Here is a 21,215-nt window from a genome sequence, read left to right as displayed (position 1 = left end):
TACGGAGTTTTTCTCTTTGGGGAAATCAGACCTAAGACCTTCCAGTTAAGAATAACAGACTCTGGCAGATTTACATTGTTCATTGTATCAGCTGAACTGATATCTGGACTCGTTGCATGGACACCTCACCTCTTCAAACCTTGGGTCATGACAAACGCTGTAAATAATTTTTCTACCCTTTAAAGAAAAATTGAAGTAATCAGCTGACATGTGGTTAAATCCACAGGGCTCCTGGTACAGCCAGAAGGCTTTTAGGGACAGAACTGCAGGACAAGTAGGGAGATGCACACAAAAAGTCAAAGGTAATGGACGTTGGCAGGGGGAGGTCACTTTGCAATTGCTGGGATCCAAGGTCTTAGTCACCAGCAGCACCACCCAGAACAGCCCTAATCACTGCTGTAGTTTCTCGCTGATGCTGCTGGCTGGTTTGTGCCAGCAGCAAAAATTTTGTTTATCCTCATCATTACTGAGAAGGTGATGGCACCCCACTCCAGTACTCATGCCTGGCAAATCCCATGGATGGAGGAGACTGGTAGGCTGCAGTCCATGGGGTCGCTAGGAGTCGGACACGACTGAGCGACTTCCCTTTCACTTTTCACTTTCATGCATTGGAGAAGGAAATGGCAACCCACTCCGGTGTTCTTGCCTGGAGAATCCCAGGGATGGGGGAGCCTGGTGGGCTGCCGTCTATGGGGTCGCACAGAGTCGGACACGACTGAAGTGACTTAGCAGCAGCAGCAGCATTACCTTGCAGTAATGGCTATAGCAGGAGCCCGTCTACCTAAGTGTAAGGCCACGAGGGTGGAGAAGGGAGAGTGGGCGCTGGAATAACATCTATGCTTCTGCCTGGGAAGAAGTAATAAAAGCATGGATGTAGCCCCAGCAGAAAGATTGCTCATGACTTGCTGGTGTTCTCACTTAATGCTGGAAAAAAATGCCAACTTGACCACGTAGTCTCAGGATCGCTCCAGGAAAACACAACAATCATTTGGCCCACCCCAGAATTCTTGACACACTCCTCAGGGTTTTATTCCTTTCATAATCAGCTCTAATTGTATCTTGAATGTTGCCAATGGCTCTGGAGGGTTTTGCTGCATGTTGAAGATTTTCAGTGTTGGAGAAAAAGTTCTTTTCAACATCTGTTCCCAACGTGTTTATCTGTAATTTTAATTCATGCTCACTTGCCTTGTCATCTGGCTTGGGCTGAAATTAGTTGAGATTATTTGTACTATTTAAGGCTTTATGCCCTTCAATTAAATCCTCCCAAAGAATCTTGGTGGTGCCTGATTTTCTTTTTTTCTAGTCTGTCTTCATTTTAGGTGAATTTGTAATTGAAATGGGTTTTAGAGGATTTCAGTGTAATGGAGATAAAAAGAGACTTGGAAAAGAGGCACTTAATGGAAGGTAAGCTAGTGCCTAAATAGAGGAGCAGGCAGTTTGTAGATGGGCCAGGTGCTCTGCCTATTGATAGAAAAATCCCTGCAGCCATGGGCCATGGTGGGCACTGGAAAGCCAGGTCTGTATTTTCAACTCCTGAGGCTGAGAACACAGGGCATTTGGAGGAGAGAGTCTTGGGGAGCCCATGAATTCTGTTCTTTTAAAAGTGCTGCAGTGGATCCAGGCCCAAGGAGTGTGGGGAAGGAGGCACATTACCCTAGAGAGAAGACTTGAAGTTAAGGCCAAGCTGCCTTGGACTGGAAGACCCTTAAGTGTGACTACTATTGAAAAACCATGTGCTTTCTAAGGACCTATGAGAATCCAGAGAGCTCTGTCTCTAGTAGGTCACAACCTCTGCCATGATGTCACAACCCTCTGTTCATGAAGGTTGTGAAGCTGAAGCAGCGTCCTCACCCCTGCAGGGCCCAGGCTTCTGTGGCATGTGTGTTGGTTGTGAAGTACACTAGGGCATCTGGTTCTCATAAAGAATCTTTGGGCCTTAGTCCTCCTCTCGGCCAGTCCATGGATGGAGCTCTTTCCGTATCAACTAGGAACACTGGAATATATCGTACTCAGTGTACCTTTGCTCTTTGTGACTTTCAAGGTTGGGCAAGCAGCAGTGCTGTGAGGGGTATTGGCTTTCTAGGATTTGAGTTAGGGTGGGGAAATATGGGGTGCGTTTTCAGATTGTCCATCATTTCAAAGGTAACCTGGTTGCCTTCTTGGAGATACATTAGGGGCATGTGATTGAGAGCAAGCAGTGATGCTCTATGTGGAATCAGACTTTATATTAGAGAAACTAAATCCTGCTCTTGAGTAGTGACCCATTCATTCCTTGCTGTGGAAGAAATCACCGCAGTAAATCATACAGATGCTTATCCATCATTGGCCCTAGATAAAGCAGAAAGAGTGGATGGTTTGCTGTGATTTGAAAAGTTACAGAGTGGGATCTTGAGAATGGCAGTGTGGGGGCTTCATTATGATGGGCAGGGATTTTATATGCAGTTAAGCCAATGGATTTAAAGAAACCAGAGTTTTTTTTTTTTTTTTTATATAAGTGTTGTTGGTTTTTCACTAGTAATAGAACTCTAGATTCAGGGCCATGAAGGGGAGTCCAAATTGTAGACGGCTCCCAATGAAAGGAGAAAATATGACCTCAACATTTATGTTTCTTCAATTTCTTTGAGCATGTTGTAGACACATGCTGCCTCCTGTGTTTGGAAATCCTGTGCCTTGTCCAGCCAACCTCATTCATCCCTCAAATCTCCTTTTGATACCTTGCGTTAGGGCCCCTCTGTGTGATAACATTTTGGAAGCACCTTGCTCCTCTCCATCACAACATCTCCTGTAACCCAATCCTCAACAATAGCCATCCCAACTAGAGTGTTAAATGAATGAGGGAATGTTTATGCTGTTTGTGGCATTTTCGTTTTATCCCAATTTTCTAGGACAGTGGCTGGACACACGTCATGGGGCTTAATATTTGTCAAACAAACGAATGGTATCTCTGCCAGGAACTAAAATTAAGGAAGTGGTTGGAGTAAAACCTGGAATTCCATTTCAGCAGATTGTGTGTCTTGCTCTGAGCATCTGCTCATTTCCACCACTCAAGTGTAAATAAGCTCCAAAAGGATATTACTCATTTTGGTATCTCATCCAAGAATGGTGTTCTGTTGTGTGGTGTTATTTCTCTCTTGACTTTTAAGTCCCCAAGCAACAAAGTAATTGTGGACTGTATCCTGGAGAAAGAAACACGGTTTGTTCCTTTGGAAAGATTCAAGGCATGTCATGGACTAGAAAATGCTGAGTGATGGAGTACTGGTCTGTTCGGGTCAGGTCAGCATTCCTTGAATGTCCCTTAATGAGTAAAATCATGGCTGGGGTGTCATATAGAGTGGTGGAGAGAGACTGGGCATTAGAATCCTATTTGAGTCTATATGTATCTTTTAGGCATTGCCTACTAGCTGCAAGACCACAAAGAAGGTAATTAACATCTTTGAGTCTTGGTTTATTCATTTTAAAGCACTCTTAATTTTACTTTTGGAAGAAAGAGGATTTAGTCATCAACTCTACAAATATTTCTTGAGTGTTTATTATGCACTGGATGTTGCCTTAGGCACAAAGAGAACAAACTTGTAGGGTCCTTTCCCTTGAAGTGAGCTTCTAATGTGGAAACAGACACTCAACAAATAAACACAGAAATGAACATGTAATTAGTAACTGTGCTACCTGCTATGAACAAGAAGAGAGAAATATAGGAGAGAGTAATGGAATTTTCTTTAGACTTGAGGGACAAGAAAGCCTTCTCTGAATAGATTATATTTAAGCTGGGAACTTGACAACTGAGTAGAAATTATTCTGGCAGGGATGTGTCATAGGTTCTGAGTTAGTGGGACAAGCTTGCAAAGACTCTGAATCAGGAAAGAGATTGGAGTACTAGAGGAATTCAAATAAAGGCTGATACACTTGGGGGGGATGACAGAGGGAAAGGAGAGCCTTGTTTGTCATTTCAAATCAGAATTAAGAATTTTGAATTTTTCTTGAGAAATTGGAAAGTCTTTGGGAGAAGACTTTTAAGGGGATGAGTGACATGATCCAATCTATGTTTTAAAAGGATTTGTTTGTGGGGAAAATGGATTAGAGACAAGCAAAAAGAGGAACAGGAAGGCAAATTAGGTGCTTTCTTTTTGAGAAATAATAGTTTGGAGTAGGTTTTTTTTTTTTTTTTTTATTGCCGTGGAGTGGAGGAAAAAGAGATTCCAGAGATATTCATGAAATAAAATGAATAGAACTTAGGAAGGGGCAGTATTTGAAGAGAGAGGACAAAGATGACTCCTTTAAAAAAAAAAAAGATGGTTTAAGTGGATAAAAGTGCTGCAGATTGATAATGGAGAACTTGGGGAGCATGGATATCAGATTTAAGATCAAGAGTGCAGTTTCAGCTGGGTGAGCCATGAGACAACTCTGAGGTCATCCAAATTAAATGTCAAGTGGGCTGTGGCTATAATGATGTAAAATATGTAAAGTGGGGTATACAAGACAATGTTACTTCCTGTTTGTAGAGGGCCCTGTGAGCCTTTATTATTGCTTCTAGAGGAGGGTGAATGTTCTTAACCAGAGACCAGAAGAGACTGGGCACCAGCATTGGCCTTGTTTCAATTTTTCTTAAGAACAGATTGGCAGAACCTACAGTTGGGTCCCTCTTTGAAAATTTTACTGGGCATAGAGATCTACAAACATCATCAGAGAATAGTCAGTAGTAGTTGTCTATGCTCCGAGGTTTTTAAATCATAGGATAATAATTTTTTTAGTGGTCTTAACAAGAACTTGAGTTAAATCATAACTCTGCCACTTCCTGGCTGTGTTACCTTGGATAAAATAGTCCCAACCACATTTTCCTAATCTGTAAAGTGAGAATAATACTAATCTTTAGAGTTGTTGTGCCTGGCAAATTGGAAAAAGTCAACAAACAGCAACTTTTATAACAAATGTGTTCTCTGTCTTTGGACCACTGCTATTTAGACGATGTTACTTTGTGTGCTTCTAATTATAGGATGATAATTACGGAGACTCTGGTGGTGGTTTAGTCATTAAGTTGTGTCTGACTCTTGCGATCCCATCGACTGGAGCCTGCTAGGCTCCTCTGTCCATGGGATTTTCCCGGCAAGAATGCTGGAGTGGGTTGACATTTCCTTCTCCAGGGGATCTTCCGGACCCAGGAATCGAACCCAGGTCATCTGCATTGCAGGCAGATTCTTTACCAACTGAGCTATGAGGGAAGCCCACAGAGACTCCAGATTCATTTATTAAAATATTCAAATAAAAGAACATGGATATTGAGTATGTATGTATGCATATGTGTGTGTATTCTACAGTCTGGCCACAACTTCTAATTCTGGGGGAAAAAGATACTGATTAAAGAAAGAAGGTAACATTGAAGAATCTCATGCATCAATCTGTTTTGATAACCAGCTTCTGAAGAAAATATTGTACCAAGAGTTAGTAAGAGGACTAGAGAAAAAGACTGCAGGTGGCAACTGAAGACAGATATCCTGAAGGGAAGGGTTTATAAGTTAAATGCCATGCCTTTCAGACAGCAGATAGGAAAGACCAAACCTTTAGAAAGATTTTGAAATGTGGAGAGTTGATTGAGGATTTATGACTTGGCAGCCAGTTATCTTGGGGTGGTTTTGAAGAATGCAGGGTGGTTTTGAAGAATTTCATCACCGGCTGGGGTGATGAAAGTGTTTTAAGACTGGATTGTGGTGATTTACTGTATAACTGTGTGAGTTTACTAGAAATTATCAGTTTGTCTTTACAATAGGTCAATTTTTGGGTATGTAAATTGTACTTCAGTAAAAATGTTTAAAGAAAAATGGTGACTAGCAAACGAGTCCCATTAGCCTTTTAGTTGCTCAAGAGGGGGCATTAAAATACCACTGTAGATTCATCCATATCTTTATTCGCTCATTAATTTAACCACCCATATTTCTACCTGTCTATTTTTGCATTCGTCTATAAGCCATCCTTCTCCACAGACAGCTGTCCTTGGGTGGGAAGCTTTGTGTTGAAAGAAATGAGTCAGACATAGATCTTGACTTAAAGAAGTTGGAGTGATTAGGGTTAGTATTTTAAAAGAATATTTTAAATTGCCCAGCCTTGTGTACATGTTTGTATATGTGTGTGTGTATGAAAAAGAAATCTAAAATGTAATCTGCTTAAATCTAGGCATGCAAAAAAGAATATCTTTTTAATCCTTTGGAGTGTAGGATGCTTATAAAATTGTTGTTTTTTGATTAAGAACCCTGGCATCAGTCACACCTGGATCGTGGCTCTGTGTAGTTTCACTCATGCCCTAACTTCTCTGAGTTAGTGCCACATCTGTGAAATAGGGTAATAATCCCAGTTTCATAGGATTGTTAATAGAATTAAGTGGAATAATGCATCTGAAACACTTTACTGAGTACCTTGCATGTATTTTGTGCTTGATAAATGTTAATCATTCTTATTACAACTGTGCCAGATTATTTGAGGTTCTTCAAACTTACCCTTCTTCCTCAAGGGTTGGAGTCCCATTCCTCCCATTTGGATCTGTGTCTTGCAGATCCTGTGTCTTGCACAAGTTTCTACCTGTGATGAGTCATAGGTTAAGTTTGGCATCAGCTAGAAGGGATTTCTTCTTCTCTGGCACACTATGATAATTTGTACTGCTCACATCTTACTTAGCTACTTCTGGGTTTGGCTTACCTCACCTTAGAGTTTCTAATTCTCTTGTGGTCATGGAATGTCTCAAACACCTTGACATTGCCCCCAGGGTCTTGCATAGTGCTGCAGACCTGTAAATATTGAGTCGATGATTGTTCACTCATGTAGAAAGGCAAGCAGGTACTGAATAAATACTGCTTGAATGAAGGCTTGCGTTAATTAAAAAAAAAAAAGAACAACAACAACACATGTTTTTGACACAATGGTGAGGCCCAGACAAAGTGGATTTGTCCATACCATTAATCTGTCTCATGGGCCCTTCATTGTCTTTGAAATACATTTGACCCAACTCTCTGCATTGTGAATTGACATGGCACATGCCTGCTAGAGAGATGTGCATTGGAAAGTCAACAGTGTTTGAGGGGCTTTGTTCCAGGCTATCAAATGTTTGTGGAAAGTGAAGTTGCATATCCTAGAGAAAAAAAAAAAAAAGTCATGCAACAAAGGGCATTCATATTGACATTGAGTCAAACTTTGTAATAAAAGAAAATGTGACAACTTAATTATTGATCAATTGTGATGTGGGGAGGGAAGTCCAGGCACTTCCTCTGGCAAAGAAAGCTATGATACCTAAAAATTGTCCTTTTGCTAACAGAAACATCAAGTACTTTAATGGTTATTATAAGCCTTTTAAGTCCTTGTAGAAGTGTTCTTGGCTGACAGAGGTTTCACATTTCCAACACGTTAAGTTTTTTCTCTGATTTTGACTGAGGCAGTCACCAGTTAACAGGTCAGATAGTGAGGCTGGATATGATATTATGCTCCCCTCAGCCTTGGATCCACTTTCTAATGTCACAAGTAGTGTCTACATCTTTCACTTTTTTTTTTTAAACTATTTTTTGTATGTGAGAGGATATAGAAAAAAACAAATTATATAGGCCTTGGAGTTTACCAGACATAGTTTAGAATCTTGGCATGTCCACTTATTAGATAGATATTAATGAGTTTGAGCTTCTCTTTTCTTATCTTGAAGCTGAGGATAACAGTGTTATCATCAAGTTGTTTTGAACTTTAGCCATCATTGTCAGCAGTACTGTTATCATAATCATTATCATTCTTATCACGGAGGCTAACATTTAGTGACCTCCTAGTGTGTATCAAGATGTGCTCTAAGTGCTTTATATGAATTAGCCCATTTAACTTGTTCCACACAAATTAATAAGGTATATTATTATCCCTATTTAAAGCATCTAGTGTAATGCCAGACATAGGTACATGAATATTATTATTGAATAGGAGTTATTATCTTTCATCCTAAGAATGTTGGTTTAAAATTCTGTCTCAAAGGAAGAACAGTCTAGAATGTTATCACCAAAAGGAGTTAAACTTGGAGTTTATATAGTTCAGTGCTTTTTATATTTTTTAAAAACCAAAAACTGTTGTTCATATAGTCACTGTTTCAACAGTAGAAAAGCAAAGCTGTTTTATTTGAATCAGGGCTGGAGGACATGAGCTCTGACCAACCACTCAGCTGTGCCCAAGACTCAGGAATAGTGTGAAAATCACTGATGTTGCCCTTTCTTGGTATATGTACCTAGACAGGCAAAGTGACTTACTGTGTTTATTAGTAAAGACCCTGAATTATGTATTAGATCTCTTCTCCAAGATCACTTGTTTTCTATGAGACTACAGTATGTGATATAGCAGTGTAGTTACTACTTGCTAAAATGTATGAGCTAAAAATGATAAAGCACCTTTTATATACCTTGTTATATTTGAACTTCACAATTCCTGTGGTGGGTGTAACCTAAAAATGCATAATATATAAAATGTTTTGAGGGTCGGGAGATTGGTAGAATTGGTAATAGAGGTAGGACCAAAAAAAAAAAAAAAAAAATCAGAGACCAGAAAAAAGGTTGATTCCATTGAGATAAGCACACTGGAGTTGGCATTTGCCCAGAGGTCAATTTTTAATCCCTGGTGGTAGAATCTGGCTTCTAATGGACTACTGTTTAAGTAGACAGGAGGAAAAGCCTGAGGCTTGCATAAATAAAGAATCTTGAAGGGTAACTCCTCAGTGGGTGGCTAGGAAAAATCTAGTCTGTAAGAGGAGACTTGCCTGTCAGTCTTGACTCTAGATAGGGAGTATGGCAGAGAAGAGTTTGCATTCCTGAAAGCTTAGAATCTAAATTTATTCTACCTGTGTGGCTCAATCCATGTCCCAAGGCAAAATGTAGTTGAAAGTGATTGTGGGTTGATAGTTCCCTCGGGCACCTGACTAAAGCAAACACAGATCCTCTCTGAAGAAGTACAGTTTTAAAGCCCAAACCTCAAATAATTCCCGCAGATTAAATCCTAAAAAATATGAGCTCACAAAGAATCATAAAAGAATCATTCAAAACACAAAATAGTAACCATGCGGGATACTCAGTGAAAAAAACCAAAATCAGAAGACTGAAGATACTGGAGTTGTCTGTGTAAAATATAGTCTAATATGTTTTTAAAAGGGGGAAATTAAAAGAGGAAAGAATGAGAGACTACAAATTTGACCAAGGAGATTTAAAAAGACATTGAATTCTGGAAAATTAAAAAAATACAAGTAAAATAAAAATGATGTGGATGACTGAGTGAATATGACACTACTTGAGAGAATTAAGAGACCGAAAGATACATCTAGAAGTTAAACAGAATTCTGCATAGAAAAAAGAGATGGGAATATTAAGGCAAGTAGAAGTAACATGGAGGAGAGCTTAAGAAAGAAAGGAGAATAGCAATCTCATTATAATTCTAGCAAGAGAGATTTAGAGGCAATGGTGAAGAGAGAATGTTTGAAGAGAAAATACCTGAGTATTTTCCAAACTGATAAAAGATTGGTTAAATCTTTATATTTAAGAGTCGCAAGGAATCCCAGGAAGAACAAATAAAAATAAATTCACACCTAAAAACCTTAAAGTTAATGAATATGAAACAAAACAAAGCTCATCAACTTAACCAACCAAATAAAATAGATCTTAAAAGTCACAGAGAAAAGGTTTGTCACATACTAAGGAATGACTAGGCTAACAATTGACTTGTCAACAGTTATAACAGAAGCCATAAACGATGGGATGTCTTCAAAATGTTGAGACAAAATAGCTTTGTACCTAGTAAAGCTGCTTTTCAAGTAGGAGGGTGGTCAAAGGACATATTTAGATAAATTAAAATTGAGCATAGTTACTGTCAGATTTATCTTCACTAAAAGGAATTTATGAAGACTATAGTTAGAGGAAAAATAACTATCCCTGAGGGAATGTCTTAGATTCAAGAAAAGACTCTTGGGCAAAGAAATGTAAAACATGTGGTTAAAAAAGTATGCCTCAGGAAACATGTTCAAGAATGTTTCTTGCAGCTGTGCTAGTAATTCAAAACCTGCAAATAACTCAGTCAATACTAAGTATAATGGATAAATTGTGGACTATTTATACTATGAAATATTATATACCACTGATGAATGATAGCCACAGGCATTAATATGAATGAACAGGAAAAAAAAACATATGCCATAGAGGATATGGTACAGTATGATTTCACAGGTGAAGTCCAAAATGGCCAAAATGAAATAATCTATTATTTAGAAATACATACCTACGTATGGTAAAGCATACAGAAATATATAAGGGAGTGATTAATGGAATTGTTAGGGTAGTTGTCTCTGATGGCTGAGAAGGGGATTCTTTGGGGATGTTTAATAAATAGGTATTGATAATACTTTTTGTATTAATTTTATTTGATGCTATGCTATGCTAAGTCACTTCAGTCGTGTCCGACTCTGTGTGACCCCATAGACGGTAGCCCACCAGGCTCCCCCATCCCTGGGATTCTCCAGGCAAGAACACTGGAGCGGGTTGCCATTTCCTTCTCCAGTGTATGAAAGTGAAAAGGGAAAGTGAAGTCGCTCAGATGTGTCCGACTCCTAGCGACCCCATGGACTGCAGCCTACCAGGCTCCTCTGCCCATGGGATTTTCCAGGCAAGAGTACTGGAGTGGGGTGCCATTGCCTTCTCCAAATTTTATTTGATATATTCATATATATTCATTTTATATATTTCCTATGTATCATAAATTTTGTAATAAAACCATTTAAAAGACTAGTCACATAAGAAAGTAGTGGAAAGAAAATTCAGAATCAACATGGGTAAAAGCTTTCAAAAAGGAATAACTTCAGCAAGTTTGTGAATTAGGAGAGAAAATTCTCAGGTATGGGATGGTCCACAGTTTTTTATTCCTCTTTATGGATATGCAAATTTACCTTTGCATATTGCCAAGGTGTATTCTCATGTATGCTGACATATAATAACTGTGTCTCATGCTTTATTATTTGGAAGTCTTTTATTCTCCTCTTTCCTGATGTAAAATTTTATTTGTTTCTTCTAGGTCATAACTTTTGTGCTGAAGGACCTAAATGTGGTGAAAACTCAGAGTGCAAAAACTGGAATACCAAAGCTACTTGTGAGTGCAAGAATGGTTACATTTCTGTCCAGGGAGACTCTGCCTACTGTGAAGGTAAGTGAGCTATTTAATAAAATCAACTTGTGAGAAATGTATTCCTGGTAGATATGGCTGAAGATTGAAAGCTTTCCCTTGGTTCTGGTCCTGTGGGATCCTAGAAGAAACTGTCAACTGCCTGGCATACTCTCCTCTCCTGACTTATCTGGGCTGCTAGTAGCACGTAATAGCAAGACTTTCGAAGGAAGTTATGAAACAGCAAAACAACAAAAGCAGTAGAGCCATATCAGATCCCATGTTCTACTGTCACTGTATTTAATCATCACCAGCAGAACTCTAAATACCTCATTTTATGTTGTCTTATTTGGGAAGATCACCATCTTCAATTTCAGTTAAATGTGATGCAGTGGATTCTCTTTTGAATGGAATGCTTTGATACTAACTTCTACCCAATTGCCATCATCTTCCTCTGCCAAGGTCATGTGTTGCTATTAATAGTTCCCAAACTCTTGGAAAAGCCCCAGTGATGGATGGACTCATAACTTTGGCACATGGATTGGTATCATATAGTAGGTTGGTGGCCTCAAGCATCCGTGACCCCCTTTTCTCCTTTATAAAGCTGAGCAACTCCTCTATCTTATGTGAACCCCTCTTTCCATGCTCAGTACTCTGGTGGCAAGTATTGCATACTCCTGCTCCTTTAACATACCAGAGGGTCAGGGATTATTTCTGACCTGGACTTACATGCCCTAAAATCTAAGATCTTCCATTTCTCCAGTGCTCGCTGGATCCCTCCTGTTGGTTTAGAGAAATTGTTACACGCAAATTGATGCTAGGCTGTTTCTCTGTTCTGGTTGGACCCAAGTACTCCTGTTATCTTTACTAACAATATATTGAACCTTGCTGCTGCTAAGTCACTTCAGTCGTGTCTGACTCTGTGCGACCCCATAGACGGCAGCCCATGAGGTTCCCCCGTCCCTGGGGTTCTCCAGGCAAGAACACCGGAGTGGGTTGCCATTTCCTTCTCTAATGCATAAAAGTGAAAGTGAAGTCGCTCAGTCGTGTCCAACTCTTAGGGACCCCATGGACTGCAGCCTACCAGGCTCCTCGGTCCATGGGATTTTCTTAGGGATCTGTTAATCAGGAATGTGGATATCACATCTGGAATAAATGCTGCAATGTCTTGGTCACTATCCTCTACTTCTTTGGTTCTCAAGTAGATCAGGTATTGTCAAGGTGAAGACAATTGATGACAATAATGGTAAATTTCTTTCCATTCTGCTGTTTTATGTTGTTGACTTCTAGCTTAACATTTGGCTTACTAAAGACCTTGTCAGTAGTTAAGGAAATGTGTCTAATTACTGTTAGTGTTCAGAACCTGTTAGGTATCCTCTGTTTTCCATTTCTTATGGAAGATTTTCTTCATACTGTTTTGGTTCTCATTGGCAATACACTATAAGTCTAGTAGCTCCTCCCCCACTTTTTTCTACAGTTCTTTTTCTTTTGCTTATTGAACTTGATTTGGGAGACATGTCACTTGGGAGAATGAAGTTGCCCCTCTAGCTATGCAACTTTTAATCTAGCCTTAATATCATGTTATCAAGACATCAATTTTGAGAAAGAGGATTATTAATTTCAATGTTTCATGTTAACATTTATTTTTATATCGTACCTTGTTTTGTATTGTGCCTTACACTATTATGTGTTTTTCTGTCAGAAAAAATGAATGTAGCTTTAAAAATAAAAAAAAAATATGAACATTATTCGCTCCATTCATCATGGAAAAAATCCCACAAGCCAGGTAATGGTCTGAAAAAAAATTTAGTTTTTTACCTTCTGCCATATGTGGGATAGACTCAACAATTATAAAAATGATAGAAGGAACCTCAAAATAGTTTGAATCCTGATTCTATCATTGACAGACATTTCGGTTGTCTTTTGGAAGCAGCGCACCCACCATTCCTGACTCCCCTTAGCTGTTGAGACCTGGCAGAAGCTGGGAGGAAATAGCTGGCATAAATACTGTTTGAGACTCTTTGATTTTCTCATTTTTGTTACATAGAATCAGTTTTATGAGGTGCCATGTTATGCCTACCCATTGTGTGTGATGGAGAAGGAAATGGCAACCCATTCCAGTACTCTTGCTTGGAGAATTCCATAGACAGAAAAGTCTGGTGGGCTCCAGTCCACGGGGTCACAAAGAGTTGGACACAACTGAGCGACTATTACTTACTCACTTTGTGTGTGAGGCCTTATGTTATTGATTCTGTTGAGCAATTTTAGGTCTAAGTCCTTGTCTTCGTGAACATGTTTCTCAGCTCATTGTGTGTGCAGGGCATTGGGCCAGTGTATACTATGGGACTACCCTGGGACATGGTGATATTCTCAGTCTTCAGTTCTCTGTAATCATGGGAACATTCCACAAGTTCCAGGATAACACCTAAGAAAAAAATGACTAAGCATTAGAGCCTATATACTGTCTGGAATGGAAATCAGGGGGGAAAAAAAAACAAACAGGAGTCGGATCCTGGACATTGAATGGGAGGCATAGAGAATCAACTAGAGTGAATATCAATATTTAGAGCAAACACCCTTCTCTCTTTCCATTCTGCCATCTTCAGCATTCCTGGGCTTCGGGCTTATTTTCCTGTGACTGCTTGATGCCTGCTATAGCCCTAGGTGGGATGTCCTTCTGCCAGCATTCCAAGGAAGAGATGGTCAGGGGTTAAAAACCTTCTCTGTGTAAGGTTCTGTCTTTTTATGTTTAAGGAAAGTTCTCTTAGAAAGTCCTTCGTAGCCTCCTTTGGCTCTCCCCATGCAGAAGACTTCTGCTGTCTCATTTTTTAGACCTGGGTTACCTGCTATCCACCCCTAGACCAATGAGATGGTTTTTTCAATGCACAATGGCTTGTGCTGATTGTGTTCCACCCCTGGATTTGGAATAAGAGTATACTTTCCCTGAGACTAAGTGATCTTTGCTCTTTGCCTGAATTAAATATGGTTGTAGCTGTAGGAAGAGGATATGTGTGGCTTTGGGTGGATAGAAAGCCATGGATACCACACTCTGGTATGGTAAAATGCAGTATGGCCATTTACTCAGCTTCTGTCTTCAGAATTATCCTCTGGGATGCTCACCACACAGCCACCTGGGTACCAGGGACTCTCAGAGGCTTAGTTCATTGTTTCACTGTAGCCTAGAGAGAGAGGAGTAGATATGTATGAACTGCTTCAGGCAAGTTACTTTTTACTCAGAGTAAATGGAGTGAAGATGACCCATATTGTACAAACCATGATGAACAAGACTGGCTTGCAAATTAAAACGAAATATTGCACTCATTGTCCAGACTGTCTTGAAGAGCCTATTCAGGCTTTCAGTGGAAAAAGAATCACAAAAGACTTTCAATTTTCTTAACTTCCTTGGGTAGTAGAAGAGAGATAGTGTATTAAGGGATCTTCCTGTTCTGCAGAGATTGCCTTAGAGACTGCCATTGAGGAGATATCAGATCTCCTGGCCAATCAATAGAAGGTAATAAGAATTTTTGTCAGCTATGATACAATTCACAGGAGGTTGTTTCATTTTGCCTTGTCTGGCTCCAACAGGAACATTCCCCATTTTGAAAATTGCTGTAGTCGGTTTTTTGTGTTTTATGAAATCTGGTCTACTGTGACTTTTTTTTTTTTTAATCTTTGTGATGACAGTGGGTTGGTCTTAAATAGTTTCTGATACATTAGCTTCAGTTAGAGGTATTATCTTGAGGAAAGTACAGTAGTTGGGGTCTATTCCTGATCTTCTTGAATTTGAAGCCTACATAGAGTTTCACACCTTTCCTAGTAAAAAAGTAGTAAAAGGTTAGGTTGAAGAATAAAGAGCGAGTGGTACATATACATCATGAAATCTGCCAGGCATAGAAAGTACTGCTGCTGCTGCTGCTAAGTCGCTTCAGTCGTGTCCGACTCTGTGCGACCCCAGAGACCGCAGCCCACCAGGCTCCCCTGTCCCAATTAGTATTAAATAATACTTCCTACTTACAGAGTGCTCTGAACTTTTTGAACTCCTTTTATGCATATTATACTCTTTGAGCCTTCCAGTAAATCTTTGAGGAAAATGGTAGCGTTCACCAGATGAACTCCATTTTGTACGCATGGATACAAAGACTCAGAGAAATGAAGTAAAGTTAATATTCAACTCACAACTCATATGCCTTGACTTATGCTGCACTCTACCTCCCCATCCCCCACCCTGTTCCAGTGTGGTCTTGTTTAAAATCTTTGCTATCTCCTTGATCTAATGAAATCCGAATGTATGTGAGATCTGTACCATTTCAGAGTAAAAGCTTGAAGAGCTGTTACAGGATTCCACCTCTTTCTCATCAACTGGCAATGTTCTAGAGCGGCCCCTCCTTTAGCTGTGGTCCCAGCATGAAGATGATATGGAGCTAGTGACAATGGATAGGTGGTTGACATGTGGCCTTAGTGAGAAATAACTGTAAATCACTGATATTTTGGAGGACACAATTATCTGTTATCTTTGTGTAGCTTAGCCTAAGCCTACTGGTATACCTGCCTGAGTTAGTTGACCCAAATCTTGTGGTTTCAGAAGGATACCTCCAACTCAGTGCTCATGACTAAAAGTAGTTTTCTACAGAGTAAGCATTGAGAGCTACTAGAAAAAGTACAAACTGTATATATCATTAATAGTCTTCCCTGGCTCTACTACCAGGTAATAGATATTTACAGAGCGCAAGTAGCAGATTACTGCTTTTTTATAGCCAATTCCAATGTGGGAAGTTGGGTTTCCCAATTAAGATGATAATGAGACAGTGCAGGTCAAAAACTCAGTAAATTGTCTGGTTTTTACTGGTGATTTAGTGAATTACAACAATTATTGTCATCAACCTATATCAATGTTTATGAGGATCTTTCTTGGAAGAGTGTGTGCTTGTAGAGGCCAATACTTTGCGAATGTGGGCTTCTCATGTCTACCTCTTTTTGGAGTATTGGAAGGTAGCAGGGGAGAGTGTTATTAGACGAAGGGACCAAGTTATATCAGTCCTGCCAGGAGCATATTGTTAGCAGTGAGGTACCCAGCATAGTAATAATGATGAAGTCCTTCCTTCCTTGTAAAAACATGAGTGGAGCTGAGTTGAAGGGTAATATGTCATGGAACAAAATGATTTTATTGGTTTCAATTTAATAATTTCATGTAAAAAAACCCCACTAAACTATAGCAACTGCTTAGCAAATTGATTTATAATGTCTCCTTAGCTTAGCAAGGTGATTTATAATGTCTTTTGCATGACTGAAGGTGATGACAAAGGATCTGACCCCGTAGTGTTAAGAGGCTGGGAAAGTGGCAGGAAGGTCAGAGTTCAAGCAGAAAGAAAATGCAGAACTTGAGGGTAGAATTTTTTTGGATGCAGAGGCTAGTGTGAGTACACTGCCATAGAAATAAGCCCCTGTGAGTCCCTGATGAAGAGAATGTGTGGAAATGGTGAGCATCCTTAAGGTATACTGCTAATTCTCCAAGGATTAATCAGGTAACTCTTATTTTGAAATTTTCTAAAATGCATGAATCTTGTGATCCATGAAGCCCAGTTTACGCTCAGATCTGGGCTTCCGTCTCCTAAAGTCTTGATGTGGACTGCACAGGGATCAAAAGCTTCTTATGGATTATTCATGTTTGTAAAATATTAACTCTAAGCTCCTGCTTGCATTTATTTCCAGGGGTTCAGCATGCTTGAGATAAGAATACCTCAGGGATCCCCTTTTCCCTTCCTATTTAGCCTGTATGACTAATGGAGAGATCCTCTGGTATCCAGATATGTCAACAGCCCCCCACCCCACCCCGTCCTGCTAGCCTTCCCAAGACACAGAGATCCCTATCCACTGCACTGCTTGTGATGACCCATGTGGCACTTTCATCCCAGCAGCAGACAGAGTTGTGCTTTCTTCCTGGGCCTGGCTTTTTTTTTTGCCTCTGCTTCTTTATTGCCAAGGCCACTTTACAAAAGCATCTACTCCTGCTCTCCCACCTGCTTAAACTCTTGCCTCTTCTTAACAACACCCACCCCTCCCATCCCCATAACTTTTGTTTTTTTTATTTAAAAGAACAAAAAACCCAAGTCTAAGCCATGGTTATTGCACTTGTGTTGAACCAAGAGTTTAATTTTTAAGCTTGTTACTGAGGAAGGTGACCTAGTCAAACCAACTAGGGCAATGGTCAGGACTGGAGGTTAAAGTAGAACTTGTTTTTATTTTTTGTTTTCAATATAACATGTTTTAAAAGATCATTTGTAAGATAGTTGGAATTTTTAGTTATTTTTTTCATGATAAAAATGTTCTAAGTGTTAAGTTACTAAGCTAGCACATAGAAGCCATGGTAACTTGTCAAGTAGCTGAGCTATTGTACTACAGAACTCTCCTGAGTTCCAGGGTCCTGAGAACAGAGGACCATGTACTTTTCTCCCAATCTCAGTTAATGGCACTTCCATCCACCCTGTTGCTGTGGTCACTAGATGGAGAAGTCATTGCCAGTTCTATGTTGCCATCACTCCCAACATCAACTGCATTGGGAAGTCTTGGTAGTTTTATTTACAAAATAAATCACATATTCACCCATGTCTTGCTCCGACTCTAGTCCGAGCCTCCTTTATTTCATGGTTGGTGATTGCAATGGTGTCTACTCTTGCCCCACCCGTAATCCATTCTTCAGGCATCAGTCAGAGTGAGCTCTTAAATATACAAGTCATATGATGCCAATCTGCTCTTTAAAATCATCTGATACTGCATCTTAGAATAACGTCCAGGCTTGGTCCTGCGTAAGGCCCCGTGTGAACTGGATACTGCCCGCCTCTCTGTGTTGGTCTCTTAGCACTCTGTCCTGTGTTCTCTCTTCACCCGCCACGCTTTGACTCATATTCTCCAGTAGGCTTCTGCAATAGTTCTTTCTTCGCCCTGGGATGTCCTTCACCTAGATCTTTGCAAATCCACTTTTGATGGATCATTTAAGTTGTAGCTCAAATGTCACTCTTTAGAAAGGTCTTTCCTAACACCCTCCCTGAATTAGCTCTGTTTACTACCCTCAGCTACTCTATACCATTTTCATTTTATTTATTTTCCTTATACCCTTATTATCTATAATTATTTTGCTTTCTTGTGTTTCCCGGTTTAAAGGTTTATGAACTGACTTTTCCCTTTAGAACAAAAGTTGTAGAAAGGCAGGATTTTATCTTATTCACTGTGTCTCCAGCACTAGGATAGTGCTCCGGGTGTGATAGATATACCAAGCTGTTTGCGGAATGAATGAATGAAAGTCTCCTACTGGTTCACGCTTTTCTGTGTTTGATGCTGTTTCTTGTCAGATTTGTCTTGTTAGTGTCAGTCAAGGGCTACTGTTTAGAGTACAGAATCTGATTCTGGGGCCTGAGTCTGCTCTTTTTTTGCAAATACCCCATTCATATAATGCTCCAGTGCTGTCTGCTCCCTTCATTCCATGGTAACTGCACTGCCATTATTTGTTACAGATTGACTTTCTTCTCTACATGGCAAGAGAAATTGGGCCTGCGTGCTAAGTTGCTTCCATCATGTTCAACTGTTATTAGTGAGCTTATGGACTATAGTCCACCAGGCTCCTCTGTCCATGGGATTCTCCAGGCAAGAACACTGGAGTGGGTTGCCATGCCCTCCTCCAGGAGATCTTCCTGACCCAGTGATTGAACCCATGTCATTTAAAAAAATTTTAAAAATTTGTTTTTGCCAACTGCTTATAGAAAGAAACATCTTCTGGGATTCAACAAAATAGAAGCTTTTGTTTCCATTCATACAGGCTTTGAAATGGATGCTCCTTGTTGGCAGGTGGTTTTTCTTAAAACTGATTCAAAGCAAAAGCTGAGAGAATTCTGCACCACCAAACCAGTTCTCCAACAAATACTAAAGGATATTCTCTAGACAGGAAACACAAAAATGGTGTATAAATTCGAACCCCAAACAATAAAGTAAATGGCAACGGGATCATACTTATCAGTAATTACCTTAAACGTAAATGGGTTGAATGCCCCAACCAAAAGACAAAGACTGGCTGAATGGATACAAAAACAAGACCCCTACATATGTTGTCTACAGGAGACCCACCTCAAAACAGGGGACACATACAGACTGAAAGTGAAGGGCTGGAAAAAGATTTTCCATGCAAATAGGGACCAAAAGAAAGCAGGAGTAGCAATACTCATATCAGATAAAATAGACTTTAAAACAAAGGCTGTGAAAAGAGACAAAGAAGGTCACTACATAATGATCAAAGGATCAATCCAAGAAGAAGATATAACAATTATAAATATATATGCACCCAACACGGGAGCACCGCAGTATGTAAGACAAATGCTAACAAATATGAAAGGAGAAATTAACAATAACACAATAATAGTGGGAGACTTTAATACCCCACTCACACCTATGGATAGATCAACTAAACAGAAAATTAACAAGGAAACACAAACTTTAAACGATACAATAGACCAGTTAGACCTAATTGATATCTACAGGACATTTCACCCCAAAACAATGAATTTCACCTTTTTCTCAAGCGCACATGGAACCTTCTCCAGGATAGATCACATCCTGGGCCATAAAGCTAGCCTTGGTAAATTCAAAAAAATAGAAATCATTCCAAGCATCTTTTCTGACCACAATGCAGTAAGATTAGATCTCAATTACAGGAGAAAAACTATTAAAAATTCCAACATATGGAGGCTGAACAACACGCTGCTGAATAACCAAAAAATCACAGAAGAAATCAAAAAAGAAATCAAAATTTGCATAGAAACGATTGAAAATGAAAACACAACAACCCAAAACCTGTGGGACACAGTAAAAGCAGTCCTAAGGGGAAAGTTCATAGCAATACAGGCACACCTCAAGAAACAAGAAAAAAGTCAAATAAATAACCTAACTCTACACCTAAAGCAACTAGAAAAGGAAGAAATGAAGAACCCCAGGGTTAGTAGAAGGAAAGAAATTTTAAAAATTAGAGCAGAAATAAATGCAAAAGAAAGAAAAGAGACCATAGCAAAAATCAACAAAGCCAAAAGCTGGTTCTTTGAAAGGATAAATAAAATTGACAAACCATTAGCCAGACTCATCAAGAAACAAGGGGAGAAAAATCAAATCAATAAAATTAGAAACGAAAATGGAGAGATCACAACAGACAACACAGAAATACAAAGGATCATAAGAGACTATTATCAACAATTATATGCCAATAAAATGGACAACGAGGAAGAAATGGACAAATTCTTAGAAAAGTACAACTTTCCAAAACTCGACCAGGAAGAAATAGAAAACCTTAACAGACCCATCACAAGCACGGAAATTGAAACTGGAATCAAAAATCTTCCAGCACACAAAAGCCCAGGTCCAGATGGCTTCACAGCTGAATTCTACCAAAAATTTAGAGAAGAGCTAACACCTATCCTGCTCAAACTCTTCCAGAAAATTGCAGAGGAAGGTAAACTTCCAAACTCATTCTATGAGGCCACCATCACCCTAATACCAAAACCTGACAAAGATCCCACAAAAAAAGAAAACTACAGGCCAATATCACTGATGAACATAGATGCAAAAATCCTAAACAAAATTCTAGCAATCAGAATCCAACAACACATTAAAAAGATCATACACCATGACCAAGTGGGCTTTATCCCAGGGATGCAAGGATTCTTCAATATCCGCAAATCAATCAATGTAATACACCACATTAACAAATTGAAAAATAAAAACCATATGATTATCTCAATAGATGCAGAGAAAGCCTTTGACAAAATTCAACACCCATTTATGATAAAAACTCTCCAGAAAGCAGGAATAGAAGGAACATACCTCAACATAATAAAAGCTATATATGACAAACCCACAGCAAACATTATCCTCAATGGTGAAAAATTGAAAGCATTTCCTCTAAAGTCAGGAACAAGACAAGGGTGCCCACTTTCACCATTACTATTCAACATAGTTTTGGGAAAAAAAAAAACTGATTCAAGAACCCAGGCTCCTTCCCTCTTTGGCTCAGCTACATGCAGTGTGGCTTCCAAGGT

The 21,215-nt window shown here is 39.4% G+C and overlaps 1 protein-coding gene across 2 annotated transcripts in view; it reads left to right on the top strand.

Moving 5' to 3' along the window:
* Window positions 1-21,215, top strand: part of NELL1 (neural EGFL like 1) — a 1,051,740-nt gene that overhangs the window by 285,212 nt on the left and 745,313 nt on the right. For both annotated transcript variants that reach the window (XM_061406202.1, XM_061406204.1), the window contains exon 12: window positions 11,056-11,184. In XM_061406202.1, the coding sequence (XP_061262186.1) occupies window positions 11,056-11,184 (129 nt within the window). The remainder of the gene's footprint in view (window positions 1-11,055; window positions 11,185-21,215) is intronic.

The sequence above is a fragment of the Bos javanicus genome, chromosome 29 (assembly GCF_032452875.1).
Source record: "Bos javanicus breed banteng chromosome 29, ARS-OSU_banteng_1.0, whole genome shotgun sequence".
Lineage (NCBI taxonomy): Eukaryota > Metazoa > Chordata > Mammalia > Artiodactyla > Bovidae > Bos > Bos javanicus.
Note: the sequence above shows the minus strand (reverse complement) of the source record. Positions and strands in the feature narration are given on the sequence as shown.